The 18,702-nt window shown below is 55.2% G+C and overlaps 1 protein-coding gene across 1 annotated transcript in view; it reads right to left on the bottom strand.

Moving 5' to 3' along the window:
* COL6A2 (collagen type VI alpha 2 chain) overlaps window positions 1-18,702 on the bottom strand; it is a 33,544-nt gene that overhangs the window by 8,176 nt on the left and 6,666 nt on the right. The window contains exons 2-21 of the mRNA XM_032277236.1: window positions 12,186-12,327; window positions 11,396-11,994; window positions 11,181-11,201; window positions 10,483-10,548; window positions 7,801-7,854; window positions 7,674-7,718; window positions 7,319-7,345; window positions 7,055-7,081; window positions 6,916-6,960; window positions 5,788-5,841; window positions 5,330-5,392; window positions 4,560-4,622; window positions 4,104-4,193; window positions 3,378-3,440; window positions 2,960-3,022; window positions 2,260-2,322; window positions 1,740-1,802; window positions 1,210-1,260; window positions 849-884; window positions 386-526 (exon numbers count right to left, since the gene is read on the bottom strand). Of these exons, the coding sequence (XP_032133127.1) occupies window positions 386-526; window positions 849-884; window positions 1,210-1,260; window positions 1,740-1,802; window positions 2,260-2,322; window positions 2,960-3,022; window positions 3,378-3,440; window positions 4,104-4,193; window positions 4,560-4,622; window positions 5,330-5,392; window positions 5,788-5,841; window positions 6,916-6,960; window positions 7,055-7,081; window positions 7,319-7,345; window positions 7,674-7,718; window positions 7,801-7,854; window positions 10,483-10,548; window positions 11,181-11,201; window positions 11,396-11,994; window positions 12,186-12,300 (1,749 nt within the window). The 5' untranslated portion in view covers window positions 12,301-12,327. The remainder of the gene's footprint in view (window positions 1-385; window positions 527-848; window positions 885-1,209; window positions 1,261-1,739; window positions 1,803-2,259; window positions 2,323-2,959; window positions 3,023-3,377; window positions 3,441-4,103; window positions 4,194-4,559; window positions 4,623-5,329; window positions 5,393-5,787; window positions 5,842-6,915; window positions 6,961-7,054; window positions 7,082-7,318; window positions 7,346-7,673; window positions 7,719-7,800; window positions 7,855-10,482; window positions 10,549-11,180; window positions 11,202-11,395; window positions 11,995-12,185; window positions 12,328-18,702) is intronic.

The following is an 18,702-nucleotide window of genomic DNA, read 5'->3' on the forward strand; positions in this document are numbered from 1 at the left end:
GTGGGGGATGCTGTGTGTGCCACACTGGGGAAGGGACCCTTGGGGAATGCTGTGTGTGGGAACTCTGAGGGGGATGCTATGTGGGAGGATCTTTAGGGGGAAGGGACCCTTAAGAGGATGCTGTGTTGGGGTTGCTCTGCAGGGAATGCCGTGTGGTGGTGGAGGGGGGTGCTGCCGGGAAGGGGACCCTTGGGGGATGTAGTGGGAGGGTCACAGGGGAGGGGACCCTTGGGGGAGATGCTGTATGGGGGAGGGGAAGGGAACCCTGGGGGAATGCTGGAAGTGAGGGCGGGTGGAGGGAGGAGGCCCTGAGCCAGCCATCCTCTTCAGGAAGGTGGGAGTGGTGCTCATGGCTGGGGCCAAGCTGCCTGGCATCCTCCCACACTCTGAGGCGCCTGCTTAGCCTCAGGGCCCCTCCCCGCCTCTGTCCAGCTGCTGTGGGCTTCAGGATGACGACACTCACAGGCTCTCCTTTCTCTCCTTTCCTCCCAGGTCCTCCTTTCAAGCCAAAGTCGCCTCGGCCTCCCTGTGACAGGGGACACATGTTAGCCTGGGACGGAGGAGCTGCCTCTACCAGGGACACCAGTGTGCTTTTTACGTGGAAAGATCAATCTGGCATTTTGGGGTCCTTTAAATGGCAACATCTATGTGTTTTTTTTTCGGCAAAGCCTGAACTTTGGTTGGAAAGGGACCAGCTGGTGGCTGGCAGCTCCCCCAGAGCTCAGCACAGGTGGCATGGCTGGGACTTGGGGAGCCAAGACCATCCGTGGCAGTGTGTTCTCAGCCACAGTGGCAGGCATGCAGACCCCCACCCCAGGTGGGCACAGGTGGCCGGGACCGGCACATACCTCAGGGCCTCGTGGGCCGGGCTCGCCTTTTTCTCCCTGTGAAGCAAAAAGAAGTCAGGGAGGCTCAGCCTCAGATCCCAGCGCTCCTTCCTCCCTCCCGGCACCTTCCTGCAGCCCCAGCTCCCCACCCCACAGGCACACTCTGGGCGAGGCCTCCGAGCTGCGTTCTGAGCCGCACTCTTCTCCTGATTCCGGGCTGGCCCTGTCCTTCACCGAGTCACCCAGAGGCTTCTCGCCCCTCCGACCCCCAGGAGGGACCTCACTTTCTTCTGAGGCCTTGAGGGAACTACCAGGAACCTCCAGGGCCCTTGGTACAATATCCACCCCCTGCTGGGAGCTGCCATCCCAGCCTGAGACTCACGGGTGCTCCTCGGGGTCCTGGGTAGCTGAATCCAGGCCTGCCAGGGTCTCCCTGGAAGAGGAGGTTGAGTGGGTCAGTGTGGTCATAGGATGGGGGAGGGATGGGCGGCTGTGCTGGGCAGGGTCCTGGTGCACACTGGGGTGGAACGGGGCTGAGGTGCTGTCCAGGGCTGGTGTGAGCAGGGGCCTGGCAGCCTTGCCCCTTCCACCTCCAGTGGGGGCTGGACGTGCCTAGAGGCCCAGGACTGCCGCCGGCCCACACACGTGGAGAGCCCGGCTCGCGCCAAGAGGCTGCCCTCAGGTCCTGCCCCGCCTGCACCCAAGGCTCACTGCTGATGGGGAGAGCCGGGAGGGCTCCCTGGCCCCACCCCACCGATGCACCCCTCACTCCAGAGCTGAGAACAGGAGGCATGGGCCCGGCTGAAGGCCTGTCTGCAGGCAACAGAGCCCCTCAAGCTGGACCCCAGGTCCTGGTCTTCCGGCAGCTGCCCTGAGCCCCCAACACATCCTGCTGGGGGGAGGGGCACATACCTTGGGGCCTGGCTGTCCTGAGTCTCCACGGGGCCCTGCATCACCAGGGTCTCCCCGAGATCCCTGAGGGCAGGAGAGAAATTCAGAAGTCAGCACAGGCAGAGACCGGCCTGACATGCCCTGTCCAGCCCTGACTACCAGGTTACGTGGCCCCAGCTCCTCCGGCCCCCTGGGGGACTATGGATCCCTGTCTTGAGGGTCCTAGCTCCTCCTCTCCCCTTGGCCCGTCCAGGCCCTCAGGCCCACCGCCTTGCCCATGACTCCCCAACCGAGATCCTTGAGGGCAGGACCAGGGGCTGGGGCTGAGGGTGGGTATGAGGTTCTCAGGGTCTGAGGGAGCAGGCGCTTACTTCTGGGGCCACAACCTACTGCCTGGGTTTGCTACGGGGACAGTGGCTGGCACCAGTCTGCCCCCCACGGATACGGAGACCCAAGTGGTGCCACAAAAAGGGAATGGACCGTGGGATCAGAGGGCATGGGCCTCACGGCTAGCCTGGGGCCACAGGCGTCCTGCACTGACCTGCTTTCCCGGCTCCCCAAGAGCCCCCTGGGGACCTCTCGGTCCAGGCAAGCCTCGGTCTCCCTGGAAGAAAAGGGAGGAGGTTGGGGTCCTCTTGACTGACAGCAGTATCTTGGAGACCCCGAAATCAATCCTGTGGACACGGGCAGGGCCTGGGGTGTGAGGCAGGTCTGGCCCCGGCCCCCATGACCCTCCTGGAGGCTGTGGCTCCTCCTGACCCTCAGCCCTGCCACACTGCATGGAGCAGGTTCTGGGTGCAGCTCCCACCTACCTTGGGGTACAACCCCTGCCCGGGTCCCTTCCCTTGGGGTGCAGCCCCCTCCCTCATTATCTTGGAGTACAGACCTACCTTGGGGTACAGCCCCCGTTGACCCTCTTACCTGGGGGTACAGCCACCCTCGGCCCCCCACCTTAGGGTGTGGCCCCCTCCTACCTTGGAGTGCAGCCCTCATTGACCCCCCTACCTGGGGGTACAGCCCTTCCCCCCACCTTAGGGTGCAGCCTCCTTCTACCTTGGGGTGCAGCCCCCGTTGACCCCCCTACCTGGGGGTACAGCCCTTCCCCCACCTTAGGGTGCAGCCACCTCCTACCTTGGGATGCAGCCCCCATTGACCCCCCTACCTGGGGGTACAGCCCTTCCCCGCACTTTAGGGTGCGGCCTCCTCCTACCTTGGGGTGCAGCCCCCATTGATCCCCCTACCTTGGCTCCTTTGCTGCCAACCTCTCCAGCCAGGCCTCGGGGCCCCTCAGGGCCAGGGTCCCCCTGTGGGAAGGGACAGGAGGCCCCGTGGGTCTCAGCTGAGGCCTTGGACCTGGGTCCATGTGAGAGGTGGGTGTGTCCAGGGGCGGGGGAGGGGCCCCGGGGTAAGTGGTTCCTCCGTGGGCCAGGGGTGAGCAGTGCCTGCACAGCTGTGTGGGGTGTGCCTGGCGGGTGCTGGAGCTCCCTCAGCAGGAAATGGGGCGTGGGGATCTCAGGGCTGCGTTCCCAGACTCTGCAGGGAGTGACCCCAGAGGGTGAGGCCCTGGAGCTCTGTTCTCAGGGGGAATGGGGCTAGGCCCTCAGCAGCAGGGCCGCGGGCAGCACGGCGTACCCCGCAGTGCCTCCAGCAGGGACTCACCTTCTCCCCCTTGGTGCCATTGATGCCTGGGCTGCCCTTGCTGCCGGGGTCTCCCCTGCGCCCCTGCAGAGAACAGGCGTGTGGGTGAGGGAGGGGGCTGCAGCCAAGCCCAGAGACCCCAGAGGGTGGGGGGCTTGCTGGGGGCCATGCTGGGACTGGTGCCCCCTTCTCTCCAGGAGGCTCCGGTTTTGGGACCTGAGACCTGGATCTCTGGGCTCCTTCCGACGGCCTCAGCCTGCACTGGGCTCTGCTGCCAGCCCTCCTCCCTTTGCTGGGTGCCTCCCGCCCATTCGAGGACTTAGAAATGATACGGGGAGGCTCCGGGTTGAGCTGGATGTCCTGGGAGTGGCGTTTGAGGTGATGGGCTGGGGCCCGGCGGGGACATGGTGCCGTCCAGTCACTCCAGTCACTCCCAGGCAGGCCCCGAGCTTGGACTATCCGAGTGGAGGGGTCAGCACTGGACGGGCCATGCCCACCCCTTGCAGGGAGCTCTGGGCAGCTGGTGCTGGGCTAGGGAACACCATGGGGGACCCACTTGGGCCTCCCCTCTAAATGCAGCCCTGGGGTTCTGTGGGGTGGTCCAGTCCCATGTCTCGGGTTGGGGGCGTGGCTGTGGCTGGCCAGCTGGGGGTCCTGCCTGCAGCTTGGTGCCCTTCCCTGTGGCCCTCTTCAAGCTGCAGGGGGTGCAGGGGCTCAGGGCCCGAGGCAGGGGCAGGAGGGACTCACGGGCTCGCCTTTGGGTCCGCGGGGCCCGGGCCCGCCCTTGGCTCCTTTCAGGCCTGGACTTCCTGGGGCTCCGTCGTTGCCTTGATAGCCCTGGGGATGGAAGGGGCAGCATAGTCACGCAGGGGCAGGGGCCACGGCAGGGCCTGATGCTGGGCCCTGAGATGCAGTCACGCCTGGTGTGTGGCGTGAAGCCCCTGCTGTCTTCAGCAGAACCTGCTTGCTGGGCACGTGGGGGCCCTGCAGGGCTCCCTGGAGCTGGCTCGGCCTCATGAGGAGGGCACAGGTTGGAGGGGCTGGTGGCAGGGCACGTGGCCCATCCTTCCTGTCCCTCTCCATGTCCTCAGAGCCCAAGGGGCATCATGGTGACAGCAGAGATGGTGGCCAGTGTGACCATCTACCCAGGCCATGGGCGTGAGTGTGGCCAGCTCAGCTGTAGGCAGACACAGAGGAGCTCACCTTGCTTCCTTTGGCCCCGCTGTCTCCCGGGGGCCCTCTGCGTCCTGGGCGGCCAGGTTCCCCCTGGAAGGGTTTGCAGAATCAGTTTGACGTTTTTGGCAGTGAAAGGGGGTGCAGGACACCCAGCGCAGGACCCATGGTCAGGCTTGGGGCTTCATCCGAGATGCCAGATGCTGGCAGGGCTGCCGGACCCTCCATGCTGGCAGAGGGCAGAGTGTGGGCAAGGGCAGGGCCTCAGTGCATCTGTACAGTGGACTCAGCCAGATTTGGGCTCAGGCTGAGGGAAGGTGGACAGGAAGTGGGTGGCCCTAGGTCCAAGAGCTCCCAGAGAAAAGCCACCTGTGGGGATCCTGGGACAGCCAGGGACAGGGCAACACTGCAGGCAGCCTAGGAAGACAGAGCCCCCGTGGCGCAGAAAGCATTTCCATGGGAGCTCCGGGAGATGCTGAGGGGCCTCCTGGGGCTCCACCCAGGAGGTGGGCTTGCTACTGAGTCCTAGGTGGGCAGCTGTGGAGCTCCCCAAGCTGGATGAGCAGCCCCGGGTGAGAAGCAAGTTGATGGTGCCCGGGTTGGGTACCCCTGCCCTGGGTGGGCACCCCCAGCATCTCACAGCCATTGACTCCTCACTGGCCAGTGTTTTGGGAAATGCCTTCTTTGCTTAGCTTCTCAGCTGGGGCTGCCTCCAGGAGGCCCCTCTTGGGGTCAGGGAGGCCCCTGGAGGCTGGTGACCACCCGGCCCGGCCGGCCTGCACCCTGGGAAGGCCACTTACCTTGCCACCTTGGTCTCCTCGCTCCCCGGGGCTCCCTGCTTCCCCCGGGTAACCATCGGAGCCCTGAGAGAGAAGTGAGAGGTGGAGCCCGGCTCACAGCAAGGGCCCGAGGCCCTGTGTCCCAGCCCGAGAGGCACCTCCCACCCTCTCTTAGAGGCCAGGCCCGGACTTGCTGTTCAGGGTAATGGAGCTGTGCAGACACTGAAGCTTGGGATGCCTCAGCTCCCAGGGGGAACTCCACATAACCCCAACCTGAAAGAATACTGGACTTGGGGTGCTGGGGTGCAGCTCCCAGGGGGAACTCCTCACATAACCCCGACCCGAAAGAATGCTGGGCTTGGAGTGCTGGGGTGCAGGGCAAACTCAAGCTCCCATGGCAGCTGTGGCCATTCTTCCGCTCTGCGAGGCACCCATGCCCCCAGAGCCAAGGCTGAAGGAGGGGTGTGAGCGGCCCTTACCCGGTTTCCAGGGTCTCCCTTGCAGCCAGGAGGTCCGATGCGCCCCAGCTTGCCCTGAAGAAGAAGGGGGCGGGAGGAGTCTCAGGGCAGGGCTCTGGGGCCTAGGCAGGTTCTGCACACCTTGGGACTGCAGCGCCCCTCCCGGCACATGGGGTGCACACTGAGGCCACGGCTGCTGAGCCGTCTCCGGGAGGCAAAGTGGCTGATGCCATCCCCGAGGGCAGAGCTAGAGCTCCCTGGGCACAGAGGATGTTCCCACAGGGAGCCCTGGAAGGAGTCGGTGGGGCTCTCCTGTGGCTCCACCAGGAGGAGGTGGGCTTGTTGCTGGCCTCTGTGGGCAGCTGTGGAACCGCCCCAAGACAGGACATGCAGCCTTGAATTAGATGCAGGCTGGTGAAGCCTAGAAGCTGGAGTTACCCCGCACTGTGTGTGTGTGTGCATGTGTGCACGTGCGTGTGTGTTGGCGGGCATGTGTGTACGTGTGCATATGTGTATGTGTGATGTGTGTGCATGTTTGTGTGCACACGTGTGTGTGCGTGTGCATGTGTGTATGTGTGTGATGCGTGTGGATGTGTGCATGCGCGTGTGCGTGTGCGTGATGTGCATGTATGTGTGTGGGTGTTTGTGTGCATGTGCGTGTGTGTGCATGTGCATGTGTGTCTGTGTGTGTGGTGTGTGGGTGTTTGCACATGCATGTGTGTGCATGTGTGTGTGATGTGTGTGGGTGTTTGTGTGCACGCATGTGTTTGTGGGTGTGTGTGCGTGTGTGCATGTATGTGATATGTGTGTGTGATGTGTATGGGTGTGTGCATGCACGTGTGTGTGCGTGTGCATGTGTGTGGTGTGTGGGTGTTTGTGTGCACACACGTGTATGTGGGCGTGTGTGTGCATATGTGTGCATATGTATGTGTGTGATGTGTGGGTGTGTGCATGCACGTGTGTGCGTGTGCATGTGTGTGTGGGTGTTTGTGTGCGTATGTGTGCATGTGCATGCATGTGTGTGTGTGTGTGCATGTGTGAGCGTGCTCGTGTGTGTGCACACAAGTGTGTGTAAGCTGATAGGTCAGACTTGATCTGAGGGCTCTGCAGAGGCTGGAGGCCCAGCTGTGAGCCCGAGGCTCCCTCTACCTTCTGTCCATCGGTCCCATTCTTGCCAGCCAGGCCGGAGGCCCCCTGGAGAGAGAAGGAAGAGGGGACTCCATTAGCCCCGGTCCTTCTGCCCTCTGAGCAGCAGAAACGAGGGGCTCTGCCCACCCAGCCAGCCTACCTTTCGACCGTCGGCTCCAAATTCACCCTGTAGGAGGAAGGCCGGGGCGGTTAGCTCGGTGTCTCAAAGCATCATGGGCATTGCTGTCTCTGCGGGGGCCAAGCTCGAGGCCACAGGACCCCCCAGAAACCCCCAAAGCTACCACTGAGTAAAGCCCAGCCTGGTGCCCCAGGAGCAATGACGGGCTTCAGCAGACACTGTGAGGTGGGTCTGGTCTGGGCCAAGGCGCCGCAGGTCTCAGGTTTATTAGCGCAGGAGCCTCACCTTCTCTCCTTTGAAGCCAGGAACGCCCTGGGGGCAGGAGGAGAGAGGGGCGTTAGTGAGGGGCTCTGCGAGACACAGGAAGGGAAGGGCTGGCCCTGCAGGCTGAGGGGGGTACTCGGGGGGCTGCTGGCATCCGGAGTTCTCGACAAAGAGTCTGTGGAGGAGGCTGAGCATGGAGTTGGGCCAGAGGCTGGGTTTTGGGGCAGCCATCAAGCTATCGAGGCGCTTCTGTTCCTTGGTAGCTGGCAGGAGGGTGGTAGGTGCTATGGCTGAGGCTGAGGCTGGGCTTCGGGGGAGCCTGCCTGGCAGTGCTGGGGCCGCAGGGTGGAGCCAGGACCTCGCTGAGCACACTCACCTTGGGTCCTGGGAATCCAATGGGGCCTTCAATGCCAGGGTCTCCCTGTGAAGGACAAAGCAGCCATGTGAGCCCATCCCTGGGGCACTAGGCTGCAGGCAGGCAGGTGTGGGGCAAGGACACTCACCTGCCTTCCCTTCTGGCCCGGCTCTCCTGGCTCACCCATGTTGCCCTTGGCACCCTAAAAGCAGACAACAGAGAAAAGGGTAAACCAAGGCAGGATTGGCAGGTGGGGACCCCACCCAGGTGGAGATGTCGTGGTGTCAGCTGCTCCCCAGGGGCCCAGCCTCTGTCAGACTCGAGCTTGCTTTGATTCGTTTCTCCCAGCTCTAGGGGAAGCTTCCCAGAAAACCACCTGCAAGACAGAGCCAGAACAGCAGCCTGGGGTTGGGGGTACCTGGCCCTTGGGGGGTGCCTTCTGCACCCAGTGGCTGTGACCATAGCCAACACTGGCCTCCAATTCTCCAGTGATGCTCAGGTCTCATCACTACAAAAATTAATTCCTTTATCTAAGTCTGTTCCTTGGTAGCTGTCTAAGTCACTTTAGACAGATTAGGACTTCAGAAAACCACATAAAGTTTACACTCCCTTGGAATTAAAATTTTAACCTATGACACAGAATTTTATTAAATAAATTCATCTATTTATTGATATGCTCCCAATTTAAGTGCAAAGAGGAAGAGAGGAAAGGGGAGGAATTAAGAGATCGAAGGGAAGAAAAGGGAGGACACTCAGGGCAGGGGGTGAGGTGGGCAGAGGCTTCTGGAACAGCACAGCTGTGTTCTGTCCTGGGCTCCCATTGGCACCTTGCCACCCCTCAAACTCTAACCACTAGTGATCCCTGTGGCAGCCTCCAGTGGCCCTGCCCACAGGACAGGTCATTGCACTGCTCTGTGCAGCCAAGGCTGCCCCAAGTGGCAAATTCATTCCCAGCTGTGGTGGGGTAGGCATTGCTGCCAGGATTGGAGAAGCCAGGGAAGGAGGTGGCAGGATTTGGCCTGCAGCCTGGAGATGTCTCATCTTGGAGAAAGTACATCCAGAAACCTACTGGTTTAGACAGCTGTCATCCAAATTTAGAAAAACATGCAGCTTCTTAGCAATAACTTCCTCTATAATGGCCAGTTCCTTATGTCTTCTCCTTAGAAGGTGCTTTCTCCTCCTGTGCCTTTCTTTATAATTTTTGACAGATGTGAATTATTGGAGTTTCACATACTCTGTTAGTGAGTTTTGGAAGGATTTTATTTTATGTACCTCTGTTAGGAAAACGTGTGGGTAACACCCTCCATGGGCACCGAGGAAGAAGAACTGTCCAGACCCCAGGCACAATTAGTGCATGAGGAATATCTTAGTTTATAGTGTTATTACTCAGCTATTTCCTTTATATAATCCTTTATATATAATCATATATTAGTTTATAGAATTCATGCCTGAAGTATAACTTACTGCTTGTTATATCTAGCTTATATAATCATATTTAATACCTATACCTAACATACTTAGTTCCATATAATCTTTCTATATGATCATATAGGTATTGTAGTTGGAACTGTACTGACACATTTAGTGCTAATTTATAGAATCCTTCCATGTAACCATATAGTAGTTTGTAGTAGGAGGAATGCCTAGAGTAGTCACAGAACAGAAGCAGTACATGGGAAAACAGCCGGACCAGGACAAGAAGCAGAGACGCAGGCGGTGGCGTCCCTGCCTGAAAGGGCATACGCTGTACGGCAGGCTTGGAGCAGGAGCCTCTCCTCCTGATAAAGGAGTTGTAGCACCTTGCATCCAGTTCCTATGGAAAGTAGGCCTCAGGCCTGAGATCCTGGAAGTAACCGAGGGAGAAGAATCCCTCTGGTGTGAGCAGTCACAGTGGCTGTACACCCTGTCAGTCTTTTCTCACTTCTGTGCTAGCGCAAATCATCCTCCCATAAATATCTTAAGAGAAGAGCACAAGTCTGTCAGCTCCCACTGCATTGGCTTACAGTATCCTTCTATTAGAAATCCTTTGACATCTCCAGCCCGAGATAAGAAGTGTTGCGCACGACACCCGTTGCACACAGCCCACCTCCTTGCCTCGGTGACCTAATGGGGGTGGACCCCTTTTCTGTACACGACCCTCTACTACTGCGCATGGCACGGCCCCCTCTCTGCCCAGGTGACATAATGGGGTGGCCCCCTCGCTTGTGACTCACATGATTATGTATGCCCTATCACTAAGCCTATAGATGATGACCTGACTTAGGACCCTTCCCCCTGTCTGTACCTAATAAATACAGATATTTCTGCGTATTCAGGGCCTTGCCTGACCCTGCTCATATCATAGGTGGCGTGGCGCTCTGAGTCCAGATGCTCTTCCCCAGTTCTTCAGTGTCCTGTCTCTTTACTGCTCGGATCCTGCACCTCAGCACAGCATAAGGGACACCCCACAACCCTGTGAGGCCAATAGCCCTACAAAACGCAGGGACATTCCCAGACTCCCTAAAACTACTTATGTAATAAACCACAAAAGAGGTTCATTCATATTAATGAGCAATCATATTATTAACTGTAATGCATCTCACATTTTATTTACTTACTTGAATATGCTTGCTTACAAAAGCATTTTAATGGCATATCTTAATAATTTTTTAAAAGTTTCTACTTTTCTCAATATACCATTTAAAAGGAATTAGACAAAAAAAGAATTTTAGTTTCTCTAGGGTCAGAAGTCTTGAGACCATTTGAGGCACAGCTGGCCTTAAATGTGGATTTCAAAATAAATCAGGGGCTTCCCAGTGAGCAGATCCCACGGGCAGTCTGGGCATCTTACCTTCTGTCCACGGTAGCCCTTGGGACCAGGGGGCCCAGGGATTTCCAGGCAGCTCACCTTGTAGCACTGAAACGAGGAAGCGGAGACAGACGTTTACATGGGTGGGACAGTCTCCAGGTGGCAGGGCAGGGGCTCACAACGTGTAGCCCACGACCCTCAGCAGGAGCCAAGGAGCTGCTGAGATGCCCTGAGACCCCGGGCTGGGATGAGGGAGCAGATGTGGGGCGCTGTGAGGCTCCACCCCTATCAGGGACAAACCAGAGAGTTTGGTTCTGTAAAGTGTTCTAGGCAAGATTTGGAAAACCAAGGCTGGCTTAAGCCATGACAGAAAACAGAAGGGAAGAAAGACCGGGACCCCAGTGATGCCAGTTCCTTCCCCCCTGACGTGGTGGGCCAGGCCTGGGCCTTGAGCCCAGGGTGGAGGGATCCTGCCCGCCTGGGGGCCGGACCCTCGCCGCTCCTTGTAACACGTGCTCTGTGGGTGACCCTAATGCTGATCCTCAGGGGATCTAAACAGCCTGGCTTTGGCCGGGAGCCAGTTGTCCAGACTCAAAGGCCTCAGGTCCAACATGGAGCAGGGGGCTCCCTCTCCTCCTCTCATCTGTCCAGCCTGGAGGTGCCAGGAGTCGGCAGCCTGGCATGGCCATGTCTGCTGTGTCAGGGGCCGTCAGCACGGGCAGGAAAGGACGTCCACTCACCTCTCCGTAGGCTTCGTGTTTCTGCAGAAAAGACAGAAGTGCTGGTTAGCTCTGGGGTGGCTGGACCTGAGTTTGGGTGGGGGTCGAGGGACACCTGAGTGGCCCAGGTCCTGCCCCGAGCCTCCTTCGGCCTCCCGGTAAACTGAGGCCTGGAGTGGGCGGGCTGCCCGCCGCTGCCCCTGGTGAGTGGTCAGCGCTTGTGGCCCGTGGCTCACCATGACCTGGATGATGCGGTTGATGGTGCCCTGGTCGATCTCGGTGGAGTCGGGCAGCATGGTGGCGTAGTCACTGCGGTAGAGCTCGTGTGGCGTGCTGGCGATGTCCCGCAGGCCCTGCTCCTTCAGGTTCTGGTTGGGGGCCACCGCGAAGAGCCGGATGCCCTCCTCCCGGGCCCGCTCGGCCTGCAGCTTGATGCCGCCACAGGGGCTGCCAGTGACGTGGCCGTCGGTGATGACCACGGCGAAGTGGACAGTGCCCTTGCTCCCGTGCAGCCGGATCTGCTCCGTCATGTTGGCCAGTGCGCAGTCGGTGAAGGTGCCGCGGCGGAATGAGCTGATGCCCTGCAGGCTCTTGATGAAGGAGGCCCGGTCGCTGCCCGGTGGGCTGAACACCTCCACCTGGTCAGAGAAGTGCAAGCCGCCGTAGCGCCAGCTCAGCGCCACCTGGTCCAGGTAGAACTCGTTCTGCAGCTGGCTGATGAACTGCGGCACGAACTGCTTCATATGGAAGAGCAGGATGTCCATGGGGGACTGCATGGCGACGCTCTCTGACGTGTCCAGCACGAAGTACACATTGATGGGGCAGTCGGTCTTCTCTGTGGGGGCACAGGACCCATCTTGAGCCTGCCTCGGGAGGGACTGCTATTCCAACCCCGTCTCCTGGTTCCATGCCTGTGGTTGTCCTGACTGCCCCCCGCATGCCCAGAGCCCCCAACCCCTGGCACCTGGGCACCGGTCCCAACTTCCCCCGGCATGCTCTGAGCCCCTGGCCCCCAGCCCCTGGCACCTGGGCAGTTGTTGTTTCTCTCAGCAGTGTCTGGCGAGATGACCTCCTGCTGCTGGGCCCAGATGGCCCCCAGGATTCCCCAGAGCAGGAGCGCGGAGCGCGGACCCTGGAGCATCTTGGCGGGAGCCGTGGCCTTGAAGTCCTGCAATGAGCGTGGGGTCACTGCAGATGCCCCTATGTCCCCCTCCTGCACCCCTCCCCGTGGCAGGTGCACAGACAATATCGGTGGGATTGGGGGCACTGCCCTCAGTCTTCAAGGAAACAGGGTCTGCGCCTGGCGCACACTGTCACCAGCATCTGGACTCGGGGGCTGTGCCCTCTCACCCCGCCCTGGGTGGGATTTGGGTGTTCAAGGCCCCTCCATGCCCTCCAGAGCTGGGTGGAGTAGGCAGTTGGGCCGCTGGCACGGAAGGGAATGGAGCACCACGGTCTGGAGCCCGCCCCCTGCCAGGGGCTGCCCCGGAAGCAACACAGAGGGGAGGGTGGGTAAAAGATCCTAGCTTCCTGACACGGGCTCCCCTATAGAGCTAGGCACTCTCCAGCCTGGCTCCATTCCTTTAAACAGGACTTTCATAAGGAGTGGGGAGGACGCTGTCAAGTGTGGGGACATGGCCATGATTAGCCTAGTTTTCCTTTCTGCAGGTCCGTCCTCCCTGGTGCCCTGTGGCTTGGCCTGAGCTCCAGCTCCAGGAGGCCGTCAGGAAGGGCCTCATGTGCCTGCTGGCTCCACAGAGTGGGGCTGGCAGTAGCTGGGTGGAACGGCACAGGGCCTGGTTCAGAGCATGCAGATCCAGGGGCGATGCAGGGGTCTGAGTGCTGCCCTCCCCTCGGTGCAGACGGGATGCGTGTCCTAGCACTGGAACTGAGGAGGGGCTGCCAGGAGAGGGCCCTGAAGGGTTGCTGTGATTCTGCAGCTTCGTCAATGACAAGGTGACCCGGGCCAGACCCACCCAGCCTGGGGCCCAGGGAGGAATGAAGTCCCTTCCCAAATGCCAGCTTGGGCAGTTTGTGGGTGAGTTCTTTCACACTTTCAAGGACTAGCACTTCTATGCGATTTAACTTGTTTTAGAACATAAAAAGACAAACATTTTCCCAATTCATTTTTAAACCTGGCATAACCCAGGACCAAAGCTCGATTAAAAAGAAATCCCTAAAAGTAACTCTATAGATAAATATCACTATAAATATTACTGATGGCAGTGGCAGGCCATCTGGTGTGGCCACTGCCATCACGCCAGCTGCTCAGGGAAGGCACGGGGAAAAGGCGGACACCCCCAGCCCCGCAGACTGCCTCCCTGGGGGCTGCTGCGATGAGGCTGGGTAGGGTGGCATGCTGGGTGAAGGGGAGCTTGCAGCGGTGTTGCCCCTGCCTGGGATGCAGGCCCTGGTCCAGCAAAGGCCTGGGGTGAGAGAGCGTGGCCAGGTGCCAAGCTCCATGGAGCCAGCAGGAGCTGGGACAAGTGGGAGCCCTGCCCCTTCCAGGTTGGTGGTTCGGGAACTCCGAGTACAACTGCAGCTGCCTAAGTTGTGGCTGAGATCCGGGCCTCATGCTCCCTGGAGCAGGCAGGAGCCTCCCCCCACCTCTGGTGCAGCTGCAGCAGCCAAAACTAGGGCTGCTGACCCAGGCATCCCTGCACTCTTGGGGGACCAGGGAAGGCCCTTCTTGCCCTTGTAGGCTTGGGTGCCTGCTCCTGCTCCCCAGCCTCTTCCAGCTCCAGACACCTGCTCCAATCTCAGAGCAGAGTTGGGGCAGAGCCCAGGTGCTGCCATAGCCTGGCTGGGTGTGTGCACGCTTGTGGCCATGCTGACATGCCAGCCCCCTGCTGCTTTGGCCCCTGCAGACTTTGGGCACTGAGGAGCTCAGGAGGGGAAGCTTGCGGGGGGTGCTGAGGGCAGCTGGGTGCTGGCCTGCAGGTTCCCCTTGGTGCCAGCAGCCTGGGCACCATGGGTGGCTGCAGGAGGCAGACAGGCTCCTGGGCGGAAAGAAGAGGGTCCCCAGTGAAGCCCCACCCTCCCACTGGGGCAGGCCTGAAGCCTGGGGGCCAGGCTGCCAGTCCTATGGACTGGAGGGGGAACTATGGTGCTTTTCTCTAGGTCTGCACGTGGCTGCCCATGGACCAATCAGCATACAGTTCCCCGCTCTGAGCCCCATAAAAGCCCCAGGCTCATTCAGAGCAGGGCAGAGGGTGGGACGACCAGCTGCAGAGAGGAGCTACCTTCTCCAGGGCCTCCTCTCCGCTGAGAGCTGCACACTAGTCGGGATGCCCTGTCTGCAGAGAGGAGACACCTTCTCCAGGGCCTCCTCTCTGCTGAGAGCTGAGCACTTGACAAGACAACCTGCCTACAGAGAGGGGCTGCCCCCTGCAGGTCTCCTGTGAGCTGTCCTAATGTTCAGTGTTGCTCACCCTCCACTTGTCTGCGTGCCTCATTCTTCCTGCACACAGGACAAGAACTTGGGCAAAGGTGCCACCAGCCACAGAGGTTTCAGGCCAGAAAAGTAACACCCTAAAGATCCCATAACATTATCACAAAAATCCTAGCCAATCTTAAAAACTAAGATCCAATAGTATGTTAAGGGCCACTATACCAGAACTATAATAGGAAGTTAGTTGGTTAAAAATACAGTGATGCCACAAACACTAGGGAATATGTTAATGTCACATCAACATAAGAAGAAGAAAATATGCAATTGCTTCAGTAGATCCCCAAAACAGCCATTTCTAATTAAGAAGCAACAACACCACCAGACAAGGTAGAACCTAGCAAGAAATTTGGGAGTAGAAATAACATTATAAAGGATATACATTTCAAATCAAGAGCTCACATCATATTTTACAGGAAAAGCCAAAATAGAGATTCTTATCTTTGTGGTCCTGGACTCTTTGAAGTGTCTAGACAATGTCACCTTACAGAAATGCATAGATACTCATATACAGAAATTACGTCCAGGAATTTGGGGATTCCATTCATATAGATCTAACCCTGGGTTAAAAATTCCTGCACGAGAAGGATAATGCTTATTAGATGGTTATTAGGTGCATAAAAAAAAACGGGGTGGGGGAAAGAATGCTGATTTTACTCCACTATTCAGTGTTGTGTTGGAAGCCAATGCAATAAGAAAGTAAAAAGAAACAAAGTATAAATGTTGGAAAAGAAGAGACAAAACTGTCCTTGTTAAAGATAGGATGGTCTACCCAGAAAATCAAATGAACAAAGATTTTTTTTTAAAGTGAAAGAGAGAGAGAGAGAGAAAGCAGAGGAGAGAAGGTCAATGAATTTAGTGAGTCACTTGGATAAATATATTATCAATGAAAAGAGTTAAATTCTGTAAAATATTTGAAGAGATTTATTCTGAGCCAAATATGAATGATCATGGCCTGTGACACAGCTCTCAGGAGGTCCTGAGACATGTGCCCAAGGTGGCTGGGGTGCAGCTTGGTTTTATTCATTTTAGGGAGGCATGAGCCATCAATCAAATACATTTGAGAAATGCATTGGTTTGGTCCAGAAAGGCAGGACAATTCAAAGTTGGGAGGGGAGGCTTCCAGGCTATAGGAAAATTTAAACATTTTCTGGTTGGCAATTGGTTGAGTTTGTCTAAAGACCTGGGATTAATAGAAAGGAAATGTTCAGGTTAAGATAAAAGATTGTGGAGACCAAGGTTCTTTTGAAGTCTTATAGTGGCTGCCCTTAGAAACAATAGATGACAAATGTTTCCTATTCAGATCTTTAAAACGTGCTAGACTCTTAATCTCTTCAGGATTGGGAGGGCCTGGGAGAAAAAGATCCAGCTATGTTACTAGAGATTCTTTACATATGAAATTTTCCCCAATAAAGGATGGCTTTGCAGGGCCATTTCAAAATGTGGCAAAGAAACATGTTTGGGGGTAAAATATTTTGATTTTCTTCTTTGTCACGTAATGTTATGCCAGAGTCAGACTGGAAAGTAAGTCACGACATATAGCATTAGATAAAACCCATCTGACGAGAACGACAGTTTGTAGGGCATGATTCTCCAGACCCCTTAGATAGGAATATAGGCAAGATAAGAAAACCAGAACTTAGTCCTCAATATACAAAAGTTATTGATATTCTTCTATCACTAACAACCAGTTAGAAAATGTTGCAGAAAAAATGCTATTTACACTAGCAATAAAAACAACAAAAACTCAAGGAATTAACTGAATAAAAATGTACAGGACTCAGGGAAAAAACTCAATTTTTTTTTTTTAAGGAATATATTGGAGAAACAAGCCTTGTTTTGGATAAGAAGCCATCCCACTATCTTAAACTGATATTTAAAAATATCAGTTATTTCTAAATTCTATAATTGAATGTAATTTTAATCAAAATTTCCAAGAAATCTTTTTTGCTTTTTTTTGTAGACAGGAGTTTGCAAAATGAATCCAAGTTTTATTTGGAAGTAAAAGCAAGAGTAGTTGAGCAAAATAAAAAATAAAGAGTGATGAGAAAACTTGTGCTATCAAGTGCAAATGAAACAATAAAATCAGGGCCGGGCGCGGTGGCTCAAGCCTGTAATCCCAGCACTTTGGGAGGCCAAGGCGGGTGGATCACGAGGTCAAGAGATCGAGACCATCCTGGTCAACATGGTGAAACCCCGTCTCTATTAAAAATACAAAAAATTAGCTGGGCATGGTGGTGCGTGCCTGTAATCCCAGCTACTCAGGAGGCTGAGGCAGGAGAATTGCCTGAACCCAGGAGGCGGAGGTTGCGGTGAGCCAAGATCGCGCCATTGCACTCCAGCCTGGGTAACATGAGTGAAACTCCATCTCAAAAAAACAAACAAACAAAAAAAAAAACAATAAAATCAGTTTTGGTTTTGGTGCTGGAACAGGCTGATAGTACACACAACAATGGGCATAACAACAACACACGAGAGCTTAGGCTATGACATGGTGACCTCGCAGAATGGTGGAAGTAGGCTGGGATGCGGGCTCACCCTGTGACTGGAAATAAAAGTTAATCCCACCTCATGTGGTACACCCAAATAAATTTCAGGAAAAGTAAGTATCTGTGGGAAAAACATGAGCCAAAGGGTCTTAAGTCTGCACTCTTGATACTGAGCTCCCACATATGACCATCATTCCAACAAAAGCAACACGTGCAGGCTGGAAGCGACTACGAGCCAGCAGCAATCTTCCTGATGTAAGATATAAATATTCTGATGGATGATTATTAGGTGCATAATTATTTATAATTATTATATCTTGCTGTATTGAGCGTTTGATTAATATATAATGTCCTTTTCCTCTTGTAACCTTTTTGATCGAAAGCCTATTTTTTCTGATATTAGTATAGCTATTCTTGCTCCCTTTTGGTTACTGTTTGTATGGCATATCATTGCCCACCCTTTCACTGTCAACCTATTTATATTTGGATCTAAAGTGAATCTCCTGTAGAGAGCATATAGTTGAATTTGGCTTTCTAAATCCATTCTGCCAATCTCTGTCTTTTTATAGCGAGAGTTTGGAGAGTTTAATCCATTTACATTTAAAGTAATTACTGATAAAGAGGGACTTCTTTCATTTTGCATTTGTTTTCTGTATGCCTTATAGATTTTTTTGGTCCCCCCAGTACTACTGTCTTCTTTTGTGTTTAATTTTTTTTGGGAGGTGAAATATTTAAATCTTTCTCATTTCCTTTTTTTATTTATTTCTTAGTTATTTTCTTTGTAGTTACCATGGGGATTGCATTTAACATCCTAAAATTGTATCAGTCTAAATTGGATTAGTATCAGTTTAGCTTCAATGGCATAATAAAACTCTCCTCCTTGAATGGCTCTGTCCCCAACCCTTTTAGTTATTGATATCACAAAATTATACTGAGGAAGAAGACCCCCTTCTCTGAGCCTGTGCTTGGAGAAAAGGAGGAAGTAAAAGTTAAAAGTCAGCCAGATGAGGTCAGTGGAAGGACCAGTTGCTGCCACCGGCTAGGTCTAAAGGTTAAAGATTAAACCCCCTAATCTGAGCCACAATCTTAGCTATAGATCACCGACATGGTATGGAGGAATTTTCCCCAGAAGGCATTGTTCTTGCTCAACTGCTTAGACCCCTACCTAGTCACGTCTCCCACGCTTGCCTAATGGATCACGACCCTCCCACGTGTACCTCTTAGATTGGAAGCCTTTAAAAGGGCCAGGATTTTCTTTGTCAGGGAGCTCAGTTGTTAAGGCTTGAGCCAGCTGCAGCTCCCAGCCAAATAAATTGCCACTTCCTTTCCCAATTCGGTGTTTGAGAGGTTTCATTCATGGCTGCTCTTGCTACAATACCTTTATATATTATGTGGCCAAACTCGTAAACTAATGTTATTTTAAAATAATTAGTCTCTTAAATTATGTTGAAAACAAAAAGCATTACACACCATTGTTACAGCAATACTAACTTTTATAGTTGTCTATAATTTACCTTTTCTGAGATATTTATTTATTTAGAGACAAGGTCTTGCTCCGTTGCCCAGGCTGGAGTGCAGTGGCGTGGTGATAGCTCACCATAGTTTC

This window comes from Sapajus apella, unplaced genomic scaffold (genome assembly GCF_009761245.1).
Source record: "Sapajus apella isolate SASKATOON/1434 unplaced genomic scaffold, GSC_monkey_1.0 scaffold8, whole genome shotgun sequence".
In the NCBI taxonomy this organism is placed as follows: domain Eukaryota; kingdom Metazoa; phylum Chordata; class Mammalia; order Primates; family Cebidae; genus Sapajus; species Sapajus apella.